Source organism: Gasterosteus aculeatus, chromosome 6 (genome assembly GCF_964276395.1).
Source record: "Gasterosteus aculeatus chromosome 6, fGasAcu3.hap1.1, whole genome shotgun sequence".
Taxonomy (NCBI): Eukaryota; Metazoa; Chordata; class Actinopteri; order Perciformes; family Gasterosteidae; genus Gasterosteus; species Gasterosteus aculeatus.
In genome coordinates this window covers 20,486,059-20,500,725 of record NC_135693.1, presented here as the reverse complement: position 1 = coordinate 20,500,725, position 14,667 = coordinate 20,486,059, and the positions used below count along the sequence as shown (strand labels likewise).

The 14,667-nt window shown below is 45.3% G+C and overlaps 1 protein-coding gene across 2 annotated transcripts; it reads left to right on the top strand.

Annotated features, from left to right (window-relative positions):
• Nucleotides 1-5,905: 5,905 nt before the first annotated feature.
• dlk2 (delta-like 2 homolog (Drosophila)) lies at nucleotides 5,906-14,577 on the top strand. Of its 2 annotated transcripts, none has more exons than XM_078104400.1 (7): nucleotides 5,906-6,063; nucleotides 7,660-7,860; nucleotides 9,444-9,534; nucleotides 10,227-10,284; nucleotides 11,640-11,770; nucleotides 11,837-11,981; nucleotides 12,362-14,577. In XM_078104400.1, exons 3-7 carry the CDS (start codon nucleotides 9,453-9,455, stop codon nucleotides 13,002-13,004), a joined length of 1,059 nt encoding a protein of 352 aa, XP_077960526.1. In that variant the 5' UTR covers nucleotides 5,906-6,063; nucleotides 7,660-7,860; nucleotides 9,444-9,452; the 3' UTR covers nucleotides 13,005-14,577. The 2 variants fall into 2 exon arrangements, with proteins under 2 accessions (XP_077960526.1, XP_077960524.1); XM_078104398.1 differs by having other exon boundaries at nucleotides 9,375-9,534.
• The last annotated feature ends 90 nt before the right edge of the window (nucleotides 14,578-14,667 follow it).

Genomic DNA, 14,667 nt, shown 5'->3' with positions numbered 1-14,667 from the left:
GAAATCAAAATAAGAAAATAAGAATGTTACCAAATTGAGAAGAAAAAGATTTTGGGGGACACACAGGAACATATTTCCAATGCAGCGCACAGCACTTTTACTTACTTTTACTTCAAACAGCATTTGAGTCTTTATACAAAACTAAAAAATAGGGTTTTGTTTTGTAAACACTTTGGAAAATATTTTTAACAAACTGATGACATATACTATTTCTCTCAAGTTATTTCACATTGCAAAATAACCCAAACACAAAATGTTCATAGAATAATTCCAGTGCAGGTGGTATAGATGTTGAGTCCCTCAGTCTCGTCTGCAGCAACTAAAACGCACACTGATTTCAGAAGTAAAGGAAAATCCTCTCTTCTGATTGAGATAAACTGTTTGTGTGTGTTGCATGATGGGAGATCTATGTTAAGGAATGACATACACCCATCCGGCCTTATTTTCTCAACCAATCAAATTGTCTTCTCACTGAAGCTCACACACGTGTGTACACACACGCGCGCACACACACACACACACACAGCTGTTGAACAGATTATTGTCTCCCTGCAGAGCGGAAAGACGGAGACAATGTCCAGCTGCTCCATAACAATGCAGATCCCCCTCTGTCCTCTGATATGGGAGCTATGGGAGCTATGGAGATCATGTCACTGGTTTGAGTCCCATCAGCTGCTTGTGTCTCTCTGACGGCTTCAGAGCCACAATCAGAAGAATCAGAAGCATTTCATGTCATTTATTCACTCGTTAAACTCACAATGTTGTCAGATTAAGTTTGATATTCGTGTTGTTGAGTGTTGTGTCTTCTGACACACTCGTCTCCTCATGTCCTCTTCTCCTCCCTCCTCGTCTTCTGTCCTTCCTCGATCAGTTGACACAGGAGTGTCCACACAATTTTCAAGAGACAAAGTGGACATTCCAAATGTTAAATATCTACTGGTTTATTCTGAGTATACTTTACATTTGCCGTATATGTTGGCACACCTTTAAAATTGGAACTAAATACTTCTAAGCTGAAATTTCAACCATTGACAGTCAACCTTCCAGTGTCTCCGTTTGTGACAATAATCAAACCTTTGTGCATTATGCATTATACGACCGCCTTCAACCGAACACGTTTGACCTATTTCATGACATGATTTCCAAATTCTGCTTTTAAACAGCATTTTTAAACTGCTCTTTAAGAGAATCCAGCAGGCGATCTACCGGCACCGCATTGTGCTCGATCGCTGGGACACCTTTGATTTAACAAAGTTTGGAGATATTCCTCGAATGTGATATTGGCGGTAGACTTGGTGGAGATTATGCTTTCAAGGTCGTTGGTGTAGTGACGTCAGCAGCGCAAAAATCCAGTAATATCTCTATTTTAATTGGTGCATGTTTGATACGTAACGTACATGATTACTGGCGTAACCCACTTACGTCCAAAGGGACAGCAGAGTCGTGCTTTTTGACATGTTGAAGAATACAGGATCGAAGTGTTCATGCGCAACACGGGTTCTTCTCTTGTCCGCAATAAATGGACAATAAAACCAGCTTATTCTACCATCTCTTTGTATTTGATTACTCGTAACAGCTACATTTGTCCTCATAACATCTAAACAATTGGAATACACACATATTGCATACGTAATCATAAGAATAAACAGTACAAATACAAATACACTTTTTTTTAAAAATAAAATGATGTAATAAACATTGTGATGTTTGCACAGTGGACCGCCGGAGGTCACAGGTCACAGGTATCAGTCCTTTCAAAACAAAATAACATTTCATCAAGTGACAATGAAGTTTATATCTCTGCTGCAGATAAAATGTCACATTGAGAGAAAATTAATCATTTTTATCTGTTCATCTGGGGGCGGCACGGTGGCGTGGTGGTTAGCACTGTTGCCTCACAGCGAGAAGGTCCTGGGTTCGATTCCGCCCAGTGGCCTTTCTGTGTGGAGTCTGCATGTTCTCCCCGTGTCTGCGTGGGTTCTCTCCGGGTTCTCCGGCTTCCTCCCACAGTCCAAAGACATGCTCTGGGGATCAGGTTCATTGGGGACTTTAAATTGCCCGCAGATGTGTGAGTGTGAATGGTTGTGTGTCTCTGTGTAGCCCTGCGATTGGCTGGCGACCAGTCCAGGATGTACCCTGTCTATCGCCCGAGGTTGGCTGGGACGCGACCCTGTGTGCAGGATAAGAGGTTTGACGATGGATGGATGGATCTGTTCATCTTCGAACTGCTGTCGCACACGTGTGTTTTGCCCCAAGGTCAAAGGTCACACAGTGTTCATCCATCACACTGCTCAATCCTTGTTTGGTACTAAGAGAGAGTTAGCAAAGGAAGGAAGGGGGTAGGGAGGGTAGTAGGAGACAGCGGAGGACAACGTGTATCAGTTTGTAGATAAGGGAGACCTGAATCCTTAAAGCTCCCTCTGAATGTTAAACCAGGATAGGAGGGGGTCCTCAGCTGCTGTGGTGAGGAGGGAGGGGGTGTCAAGGCTACCCCCCTCCATTCTTCTCCCTGTATAAACACAGAGGCATTGTGAGGCAGGTGGTTTGACAGTTTAGAGCAGAGAGGAATCTCTCAGCTGCTCCTGCTACAGTTCATCCAGCAGGTTAGACCCTCATCAACTCCTCAACACCCCCACAGATCTCCACAGAGTCCCTCAGACTCCCATAGATCCCGACATACCTCCCCACCCCCTCTAGTGTTCCACCAACCCCCACAGAGCCCCTCAGAGTCCCACAGACCATAGACCCCCCCTCCGTCTGAGCGCCGGTCGAACACAGCCCGCCACTCACATATGGATCTGGTTACACCGACCACACGGGACCACATGGGACCACACGGGACTACACGGGTGGAGGTGCAGAGGATCAGATTATTGATTTTTGATCTGTAGTTATTTCAGCTCCATATTCTTTGGCACATTTCCAACTAAAACTGTTAAACTCTGGAAGAAAACAGACAGAAAAGAGGTGGGTGGGGGGGGGGGGGGGGGGGGGGGGGGGGGTAATTGGCTGTGGTTCCCCCTCGTAGGTGACAGTATGTGAGCTATGACACATTAACTCCACACAACCAGCTGCATTCAGACACACACCTCCAACAACAAGACGTGATACATCTGTCATAGGGATAGGTTCAAGGTTATGGATCTCCATAGGTGACAATCAATGTGGAAAATAAAACCCTCAAACCTCCTTTAAGCCACTTTGATGACATTTTCATAATTCTAATGTGTCCATCCATCCATCTTATCCTGCACACGGGGCCGTGGGGGTCTGGAGTCTGTCCCAGCTAACTTCAGGTGATAGACAGGTCCAACCTGGACTGGTCACCAGCCAATCACAGGGCCACACAGAGACACACAACCACTCACATTCACACACCTACAGACCATTTAGAGTCCCCAACCCACCTGGTCCCCAGACCAGGTCTCCGGACTGGGGGAGGAAGGCGGAGAACCGGAGAGAACCCACGCAGACACGGGGAGAACATGCAGACTCCACACAGAAAGGCCACTGGGCGGAGTGGAACCAGGACCTTCTTGCTGCGAGGCGACAGTGAAAACCACCACACCACCGTGCTGCCCAATTCTAGTGTGGTCTAGTCTTTTTTTATTGTATTTAAGTTGTCGTCTTTCTATTATACTGCTCTGTCTTTTTTTAAGTTGGTGGATTGTTTTCCCTTTGATTTCCAATTCCCACTGCTTTACTAATGCCACTGTTATCATAGCTTTTAATTCTATTTGATTGCATTTTAGCACATTGATGCCTTATGATAACTGTTCTTAAATTATTAAATGATCTGTTGTTTTCACCGTTCTGTTGTTTGCTTCATCTGTGGAGCACTTTACTAACCTAAATGATTGGTGCTGTGAGGATGTTCTAGCGGTTCTAGTGGAGTCTTTCAGGTGGCTGAACACCTAGTGGACTGTCTGGAGAAGAACTTAGTCTCCTACATGTCTTCACAACAGAATAAAGGATGGTCTTTTTAACTAACTTTGGATTCAGGTTCAACTCTTTAAGATTTGGATGAATGTTTGGATGTTCCTCTTAGACATACTTGGTACTTCGACATACTTGGTACTTCGTAGTATACATGTTCAATTCAGTGTGGTTCTTTGGTCTCTCAACATATTGTCTGTTTCTCCACTCAAACCGTAAAACAAATAAAAGGGTGCACCTTGTTCAGGTGAAGACGAGTCTCAGCCTGCCGAGAAGAGTCACACTCACTGATCTGAACTTAGATCTGATACACTTACAGAATATTTTTTTATTTAACACACACTTGGTTTGCTGGAAGCTGAAAGACTGAGGAAGGCGGCTTCCTAAAAAGCAGAGCTTTCAGGGTAAAGAATGACATGTTAGGATTAAGAAATTCTTTAGCCCTCGAGGGGTTATATTCAAATGCGTTTCAGTTTCCCGGGTGTTAAGATTCACACATGTTTTAGTTCCCTGCGTGTTTGGATTCAGACGTGTTTTAGTTCCCTGGGTGTTCGGATCAGACGTGTTTTAGTTCCCTGGGTGGGTAGATTCAGACGTGTTTTAGTTCCCTGGGTGTTCGGATTCAGACGTGTTTTAGTTCCCTGGGTGTTTAGATTCATACGTGTTTTAGTTCCCTGGGTGTTCGGATCAGACGTGTTTTAGTTCCCTGGGTGTTTAGATTCAGATGTGTCTTAGTTCCCTGGGTGTTCGGATTCAGACGTGTTTTAGTTCCCTGGGTGTTTAGATTCATACGTGTTTTAGTTCCCTGGGTGTTCGGATCAGACGTGTTTTAGTTCCCTGGGTGTTTAGATTCAGATGTGTTTTAGTTCCCTGGGTGTTCGGATTCAGACGTGTTTTAGTTCCCTGGGTGTTTAGATTCATACGTGTTTTAGTTCCCTGGGTGTTCGGATCAGACGTGTTTTAGTTCCCTGGGTGTTTAGATTCAGATGTGTTTTAGTTCCCTGGGTGTTCGGATTCAGACGTGTTTTAGTTCCCTGGGTGTTTAGATTCATACGTGTTTTAGTTCCCCGGGTGTTCGGATCAGACGTGTTTTAGTTCCCTGGGTGTTTAGATTCAGATGTGTTTTAGTTCCCTGGGTGTTTAGATTCATACGTGTTTTAGTTCCCTGGGTGTTCGGATCAGACGTGTTTTAGTTCCCTGGGTGTTTAGATTCAGATGTGTTTTAGTTCCCTGGGTGTTTAGATTCAGACGTGTTTTAGTTCCCTGGGTGTTTAGATTCAGATGTGTTTTAGTTCCCTGGGTGTTTAGATTCAGACGTGTTTTAGTTCCCTGGGTGTTCGGATCAGACGTGTTTTAGTTCCCTGGGTGTTTAGATTCAGACGTGTTTTAGTTCCCTGGGTGTTTAGATTCAGACGTGTTTTAGTTCCCTGGGTGTTTAGATTCAGATGTGTTTTAGTTCCCTGGGTGTTTAGATTCAGATGTGTTTTAGTTCCCTAAGATTTCGACCTTCAGTTTTACATACAAAGTGAGGACGACGGCTTCTGGGGTGAAACTTTAACGCTGTGCTGCTAAAATGATTTTATGAGACTTTTTTATGAAATATCTTTGTGTAAAGGACAGTAGAGCATGATACGTTGATCAGTGAGGAGCATTCTCTAGTTTTGGACCTGCAGCAGTTAATCAATCTCAAACTCCCAAAGATTGTGACTGTGAAAGTCCAATCAACACTTATTAACACCCGACTGAGTCCTGAGTGTTTCTGTCAGTGTGTCAGTGTGTTGATTCTCCTCTGGGTGGATTTCATTTAACACTATAGCTATATGACAGCACACACACACACATACTGCAGTTAATATGTGTCGTGTGTGTGTGTGTGTGTGTGTCGGGGTCAGACCCTGCCGAGAGGGTGTGTGTTATATGAAGAGAAGGAGGGGTGGAGGACAGTCTCCCGGTCGTCCGTCTGCAGCTTCAAACAGTCTTTAAAATAAGCTGCAGAGGAACAGAGAGAGTGTGTTTTTGTGTGTGTGTGTGTGTGTGTGTGTGTACAGTGAAGGTCAGCACAGAGCGAACACTCTGAATATTAAAGATGTTTGTGACGTTCAAGCAGCAGGAAGCTGTCAGATGAAGGTAAGAACTACACAACTCTTTTGTTCTCTGTATGTTTGAGCAGCTTAATGCAACACACACAAACACACATGCACACACACAGACCTGCTTCACATTTAACAAATGCAGCTTTAACAACAGCCGCTCCAGCTGATTGGATGATCGGCCACTTTGTTTAAAGGAAACAACATTGTTTGATTCTGTTGATTTCTTACTTTTGTATTTGTTAGGACCTGAAAGTGTTTCAGCTCATCTTATCCTCCTGGAAGCTTGTGTCATGTGGTCTTCTGACTGCGGATGGATAACTAATGTTAGCTTAGCACTAGTCAGAGAGCTCGGATGTAGATCACACCCACAGAAACGTGGACAGACATCCTCACCATCCTCTGGTTTCTGCTCCTAACAGGGCAGCGCAATAAAGACGCTATCCCAGTGCATTATGGGTGAGGTACGGTACACTGTTTCTGGACTTAAAGGAAACCTCTAAGGGTTCCATCAAAAACCTGATCCGTATTTATTTACTGAGTTGTACTGCTATACTGACTCTTTGGACACCTGAACACCTTTTATATAGTTTTTATACGGTGTGGTGTTAGTATTCATACTTTAACAGAGTATTTGTACAGTATTTACTGAAGGTAAAATATGTACAATACGTTTAGTACATATGACAGAAATGATTCACTGTTGATCAGTAAGCAGAATAAGGATGGAGAAATGACTGCTACTGATAAAGGCTGTAGTGGACATGGACGATTATTGTTAGAATGAAAAGGAAAGCGCTAATGTGGCTTCTAGTCAGTGTTAGCTTAGAATACCAGGTCACAATAGAACCACGAACAATGTGAACCTGTGAGGAGAGAAAGCACGACGACTGCGCAATCAATGCAAGAAGACGACAGGAAGTCCATTTAAATGGAGACGTGTTCAAATATGTTCATTTAAAATGAGTCAAACTCATGTTCGATCCACTATCAGGACTCAGTTCTGACCTGGCAGTGACCTCTGACCTCTGGTGAAGTGTCTGAGGAGCTGAATGATGAAACATCAAATGTTCACAGCGACCAGCTTCCTCCGGTTGCTATGGCAGCCCCAGACCACCATTGGCAATCACATCACTTCCTGGTGTATCGCAGCTGTACTACTTACATATTTACCACATATTGTGATGAAATTGCACTTTCTTGTTCTTCTGAGTTTGTGTCCTTATGGTTGAAATGCACTTATTGTAAGTCGCTTTGGATAAAAGCGTCAGATAAATGACATGTAATGAAATGTGTGTTTTCCCTGACGTCCTCTAAGATGTGGTACAGTATAAGAGAATTCTTTACTGAGAACACACAGTGTGTGTGTGTGTCTGTGTGTGTTTTAGATTGGCCACCTGTTGCCTTCCATTCTCAAACACACTCCGTTCATTCTTTTCTTTCTCAAGCAAACATACTGAAAGAAAAGAAATGTGTGCATGTGACCGAGTGTCTTCCTCCCTCACATACCACAGCACATTTACACACAGACACACACCGCTCGCGCATGCACACACACACACAGGCATGTCAGTTCCTGTCTTCTGTTCCTGACTGTAATCTCCAGAAAAATGATCCTGCTTGTTATTTGCAGCCGGCTGCCAGTGGAGTGTGTGGGCAGCGCGGGCCGAGGTCACCGCTACAGGAACAGGCTAAAGCCCACTGGAGATAGAAGCAGGAAGAAGAAGAAACAGGCTCACGCAACAAAAGATCTGTGAGGACAAACCAGGAGGGCTAAAGATTGCAAACCAGCAGAAGAAGTAGAAGAAGAAGCAGACGAAACAGGAAGCAGCAGGTAGGAACAGGAAGCTGGAAGAACATCACATGATTGACATCCTCTTGTACCTCATGTGCTTTGTCAGTGTAAAGGTGATTATTATTATTATTAGAAGAGGAAGAAGTAGAAGCATATACTCCATGTGTAAATGGGATGAAGGTTTTAGTCACATGATGCTTCATGTTCCTCATTGTTTATTCCTCTTTATTTGATCAATACTTGCTGTTCTCTACCTGCCTAGGTACTCTGTATATTACCTGCACAGGTACTCTGTATATTACCTGCACAGGTACTCTGTATATTACCTGCTCAGGTACTCTGTATAGAACCTGCTCAGGTACTCTGTATATTACCTGCTCAGGTACTCTGTATATTACCTGCTCAGGTACTCTGTATATTACCTGCTCAGGTACTCTGTATAGAACCTGCTCAGGTACTCTGTACTCTACCTGCTCAGGTACTCTGTATATTACCTGTTCAGGTACTCTGTACTCTACCTGCTCAGGTACTCTGTATAGAACCTGCTCAGGTACTCTGTATATTACCTGCTCAGGTACTCTGTACTCTACCTGCTCAGGTACTCTGTATAGAACCTGCTCAGGTACTCTGTATAGAACCTGCTCAGGTACTCTGTACTCTACCTGCTCAGGTACTCTTTATAGAACCTGCTCAGGTACTCTGTATATTACCTGCTCAGGTACTCTGTATAGAACCTGCTCAGGTACTCTGTACTCTACCTGCTCAGGTACTCTGTACTCTACCTGCTCAGGTACTCTGTATAGAACCTGCTCAGGTACTCTGTATATTACCTGCTCAGGTACTCTGTATAGAACCTGCTCAGGTACTCTGTACTCTACCTGCTCAGGTACTCTTTATAGAACCTGCTCAGGTACTCTGTATATTACCCGCTCAGGTACTCTGTATAGAAGCTGCTCAGGTACTCTGTATATTACCTGCTCAGGTACTCTGTACTCTACCTGCTCAGGTACTCTGTATAGAACCTGCTCAGGTACTCTGTACTCTACCTGCTCAGATACTCTTTATAGAACCTGCTCAGGTACTCTGTATATTACCTGCTCAGGTACGCTGTGCTCTACCTGCTCAGGTACTCTGTATAGAACCTGCTCAGGTACTCTGTACTCTACCTGCTCAGATACTCTTTATAGAACCTGCTCAGGTACTCTGTATATTACCTGCTCAGGTACGCTGTGCTCTACCTGCTCAGGTACTCTGTACTCTACCTGCTCAGGTACTCTGTGCTCTACCTGCTCAGGTACTCTGTATAGAACCTGCTCTGGTTCTCTGTATAGAACCTGCTCAGGTACTCTGTACTCTACCTGCTCAGGTACTCTGTATAGAGCCTGCTCAGGTACTCTGTACTCTACCTGGACTGATCTGAAGTCTGATCTATCTGACTTCCTGTCCGGTCTGATCCAGCTGCTGGTCTGTGATGTCAGAAGATATGTGTGAGCAGTTGATCCTGAATCAGCTGTTGTTTCAGACCTTTGAGCTTGAGGCGTCTCTGCTTTCAGGAGCCTGTTCACGGAGCGCTGCCCCACTGACCCCAGGTCAGTCTCCACCAACACGTCTGTCTCTTCCAGGTCTCCAACATGTCTCCAGTCAGAGCGTCATCCTTCTTGCTGAGCTGCTGCGTCTTTATCCTCCTCATCGTCGGAGCCTGCAGAGGTCAAGGTAAGGTCACACCTCATCCTGTGGAGATTTAAGGACAGAGATTATTATTATCAGCATTGTTAATAAAGATAATAGCGGTGATAATAACATTATACAAGATTAATCATGATTTGGTTCACAACATTGAACACAGTGAGAGAAAGTCAAGTTTAAGTACTGGTACAGTCAATTCATTTATTAATGATAATGAATCGATCAATAGAAATCCTAATATTTAATGCCACTGATATCATATTAAAGAATACTGCTTTCAACAGTAATTCCTTTTTCCAATCAATTGTTTACCCCGTCAGCTGATTTTTTTCATCAAGGGACATATTGACATACATATACTATATACTGTATGGATGGTCACATGACACATGTCATGTGACAATCTCTCACCTTCCTCTTCCTCACTTTAAGGAATTGGATTGGTTGGTTGATGAAGTATCTTTCGTGTGATGATGAAGCTTAGTAGAGTCCTGCTGACACCCGGTGAAGTCACTGCTAATGTGGCTAACAGGCCAGACACAGATAGAAGAGGCTCGGAGTCTCCTCACACTGAAACAGGAGAGTTTCACCAGAAAAGCTTTCAAAGGAATTCTTCAACACGTTTAACTTATATGCTCTTATTTTTTCAGTAAATAGCAGCTTCCTGTCATGGGGATGTTATCAATACATCTGTCTGTCCTTGTATTCCTTCTATGCAGGAAGTGACTGCAGCTGTAACGTCACCAATAGCAGTTGTGACGAGTCCGGAGCCTGCAGGTGACCTGCTCCACTGATCAATCTCTGATCAATCGTTACAGTGCGCATGTAGTAGAGAGGGTGCGCCAGCAACGGCATGGTTGGCAGTTCAAACCCTGGTTGCTCCATGTCTCATGTTGAAGTGTCCATGAGCAAGATACATAACTGCTCTGCGGGCGCCTTTACGGCAGCCCACTGCTCCCACTGTGTGGGATAAATGTAGAGAATAATTTCCCCAATAGGATCAATAAAGGATACTTTCTTCTTAATTCTCTTTTTCTTCCACTACTTCAGGCCAACTTCAAGGTGAGTGATCAGTGATGATCCAAATAGATTCACTGATTGATGACTGACCAACTGATCACCCACCCTAGCCCACCCTCATAGCCCCGCCCTAAAGCATCCCCTGCTTTATGGTCAATCAGCGTGTAGCCCCGCCCTAAAGCCTCCCCTGCTTTATGGTCAATCAGCGTGTAGCCCCGCCCTAAAGCCTCCCCTGCTTTATGGTCAATCAGCGTGTAGCCCCGCCCTAAAGCCTCCCCTGCTTTATGGTCAATCAGCGTGTAGCCCCGCCCTAAAGCCTCCCCTGCTTTATGGTCAATCAGCCTGTAGCCCCGCCCTAAAGCCTCCCCTGCTTTATGGTCAATCAGCGTGTAGCCCCGCCTTAAAGCCTCCCCTGCTTTATGGTCAATCAGCGTGTAGCCCCGCCCTAAAGCCTCCCCTGCTTTATGGTCAATCAGCGTGTAGCCCCGCCTTAAAGCCTCCCCTGCTTTATGGTCAATCAGCGTGTAGCCCCGCCCTAAAGCCTCCCCTGCTTTATGGTCAATCAGCCTGTAGCCCCGCCCTAAAGCATCCCCTGCTTTATGGTCAATCAGCCTGTAGCCCCGCCCTAAAGCATCCCCTGCTTTATGGTCAATCAGCCTGTAGCCCCGCCCTAAAGCATCCCCTGCTTTATGGTCAATCAGCCTGTAGCCCCGCCCTAAAGCATCCCCTGCTTTATGGTCAATCAGCCTGTAGCCCCGCCCTAAAGCCTCCCCTGCTTTATGGTCAATCAGCCTGTAGCCCCGCCCTAAAGCATCCCCTGCTTTATGGTCAATCAGCCTGTAGCCCCGCCCTAAAGCCTCCCCTGCTTTATGGTCAATCAGCCTGTAGCCCCGCCCTAAAGCATCCCCTGCTTTATGGTCAATCAGCCTGTAGCCCCGCCCTAAAGCCTCCCCTGCTTTATGGTCTCTTTGACTCTAAATGGGTTAAAGTCACATTACATTTAGCTGATGCTTTTACTTACATTGCATTTTTAACCCATGGCTTTTTACATTTTTGCCCGGGGAGACCCCAACCTCTGGAACCCCCAGAGTGACGTCACTTTGTGTCTCCAGGTGCGACCCCGGCTGGGGCGGAGAGCGCTGTGAGCGCTGCGTACCGACGCCCGGCTGCCTCCATGGTTCCTGTCAGCAGCCCTGGCAGTGTAGCTGTGAGCCCGGCTGGGGGGGGCGTTTCTGCGATAAAGGTGTGGTATCTCCCTCCATCGCTTTGGTTCTATTGTCTGACCCGGTCTGACCCGGTCCTGTTGCAGACCTGACGGTGTGCTTGGTGAAGCTGCCCTGTCAGAATGGAGCGGCCTGCGTAATGGAGGACAGCGGCGACTACACCTGTGTGTGTGCCAAAGGGTTCCACGGCCGAGACTGCCAACTGAAGACCGGGCCCTGTTACCTGAGGAGGTCTGTGCAGGTCCACCTGAACCTCGATGGGGACTTGTTATCCCTTTGTTCTTTGAGGGAAAGTAAACATGTAGATTCACAATAAGTGAACAGCTGATCTGAGTAAAGACTCTGAGGATCCTTCTGGAGATGATTTAGTATCTGAGTGGATCCAACGTGTGCAGAGTATTTTTTAACTATTAATATATTATACAATTATAATAAAACAACAGTTAGAATAATATTTTAGTCTAGAACGGTTTGCCCAGCTAGCACCTAGCTAGCTATGCACTGTCCACTAGCCAGCGGCTACTACAACGTAGATTGTGCTTCTAGTGAGCTACTGACTGGATGGATTAATTGTCTCTAGATTAACTAATATTAATACGTTTTGCCTCCAGGTCTCCATGTAAAAATGGCGGCCTCTGTGAAGACGGGAACGGCTTCGCAGACGACCTGTCGTGCCGATGCCTAGCCGGCTTCACGGGTCGGCGCTGTGAAACCGACATGGACGACTGCCTGATGAGACCGTGTGCAAACGGCGCCACCTGCGTGGACGGCACCAACCACTTCTCCTGCATCTGCCCCGCTGGTTTCACCGGGCGCTTTTGCACCGTCAACCTGGACGACTGCGCCAGCCGGCCCTGCCTTCACGCCGGCCGATGCCTGGACGGCGCCGGGGGCTTCCACTGCGTCTGCCGGCCCGGTTACACCGGAGCCACCTGCGAGACGGAGGAGGGAGGCAGGAACGCTAGTCGGCATGGCGACAGCCCCTTTAGGGTGACGGTAAGCGAGCGCAGTGCCGCCGGCCTGTCAGATGTCCAGCTCATCGTCTTGCTGGTGTTGGCGGGCGTGACGCTGGCCGTGGTCGTGTTGACCGGCGCCGTCGTACTGCACGGTCACTGCAGGGCCCGTGGCACCGCCCCCTGCTGCCCGCTGACATCATCACAGCAGCCAGCGCCGCAGGACGAGTGCGAGTGTCACATCAGCTTCCTGAATGTAGCTGTAACAGAGAAGAAGAAGCTGAACAGTGAGGTCATTTAGACGCAGCGGCGGTCCGAGCACAGAGCGAATGGACAGAGAAGTAGAGGAAGACGTGCAGGGTCAGAGGTCATAGGACCCTCAGGTCGGAAGTTGGATCAAGCCATACCTGCATCCTCCTGATGTTGATATACAGATGAGTTGTGACGTCATAGACATGTTTGTATGGGTCATGTGACTCGTGTAACCCAACCTGCAGACTACATTACCCACACTGCACCTCTCGCTCTAACAGATTGCAGTGCGCTGAGAGCAATGATGTGTCAGCAGTTACTTTGGCTCAAGTGACATTAACCAAGGACGTTCATCAGTGGCATATATGGATTGATTCTCAATCTACTTCCTGTTCTTATTTATTTAAATCATATGATCATGTACTGTAACTACTGTACCAATCTGAGGTACTAGGACGTATTAGGTATTTACCTTACCAAGTTCTCACACATTATACTTCACCTCGACTACATCTCAGAGGTACCTGTTGTTCTGCTTTGCATTTATTTTAAATGTATTTTAGTTACCAGATATTATTAATCAACTCATAAATGTTGTTTTATTAAATATTATTGAAAGTTATTAGAATGAGCTGAACATATATATAATATGTGCCATTCTGCATTGTGAGTACTGTGTATCATATATTGGTAAAGTTATGACATACAGGGCTGTGTGTGTCAACACGGTGTGTACTTTCTCTCCTGTGTTGGTGTCATTTAGTGTGACGTTCTGCACTGAAAAGAAACATTGTGCAATACAGTTGACTACAATAACAACCTCTGATATGTTATGTTCTTATGTATGATACATGAAACACCAAGAAATATTTTATAATTGTAATGTTTCACTAGAAACTGCTCTACCACCAACCTCCAAGTAACACTTCATGTCTCTCACTCTCTCTAGCTAACATCTGTACCTTTCCTTTGTTTGTCCCTCCTCTGTCTACAACCCTTCAACTGACTCCTTCTCTCTTCTTTCTCTGCAACCAAAAGCTCATTCTACCAAACCAGAATTCAATCCTCATTCTCTAACCCTAAAAAACTGCTCCATCTTTTCAAGCCTCCTTGATCCCCCCGGCCCCTCCTGCCCTTCTACCGAGCCACTTTGTCAACTATTTTACAAAAAACATCCTCTCCTCCTGATGGGGATCCAGTCTCACACTTTCCAGTCTATTGATTTGGTCTGTTTAACATCAGGAAGTTGCTGGCCATACAGGTTTAATGTCCTTACGACATTCTTGATGTCTAACTGGCAGTTGTTGTCCATGAGGTCGGGTCAGTCTCAATAATTGCAAATGCACACAGAATGACTCACAAATATATTCGATTTACAAATGCAGACAGAAGGATTTATAAATACAATTCAATGCCCACATAAATAAATTACGATTTGTATTTATATTTGTTTGTGCATGTGTATGCATTTGTGTATAGTAAGTAAGTATAAATGTATTAATGAATAAATATAAAAATAAATAAATGCATAAATAAATTGATGCTGAAATAAATATGTAAATAAGTAAATGAATGTATGCATAAATAAATAAAAGTTGATAATCAAACCGGTCATAAACAAATACATATTGTATATTTATTTCTACATTTCTGTTCGCCTACATTTCCCCATTTATTTATGTGTGTGTCTGTATGCTAATGAGGTGGGAGGT

Coding starts and splice junctions, on each gene's coding strand:
- dlk2 (XM_078104400.1), top strand. CDS start 9,453: ATGTCTCCAGTCAGAGCGTCATCCTTCTTGCTGAGCTGCTGCGTCTTT. Junction 10,285..11,639: donor GACGAGTCCGGAGCCTGCAG/GTGACCTGCTCC, acceptor TTGTGTCTCCAG/GTGCGACCCCGGCTGGGGCG. Junction 11,771..11,836: donor GGGGCGTTTCTGCGATAAAG/GTGTGGTATCTC, acceptor GTCCTGTTGCAG/ACCTGACGGTGTGCTTGGTG.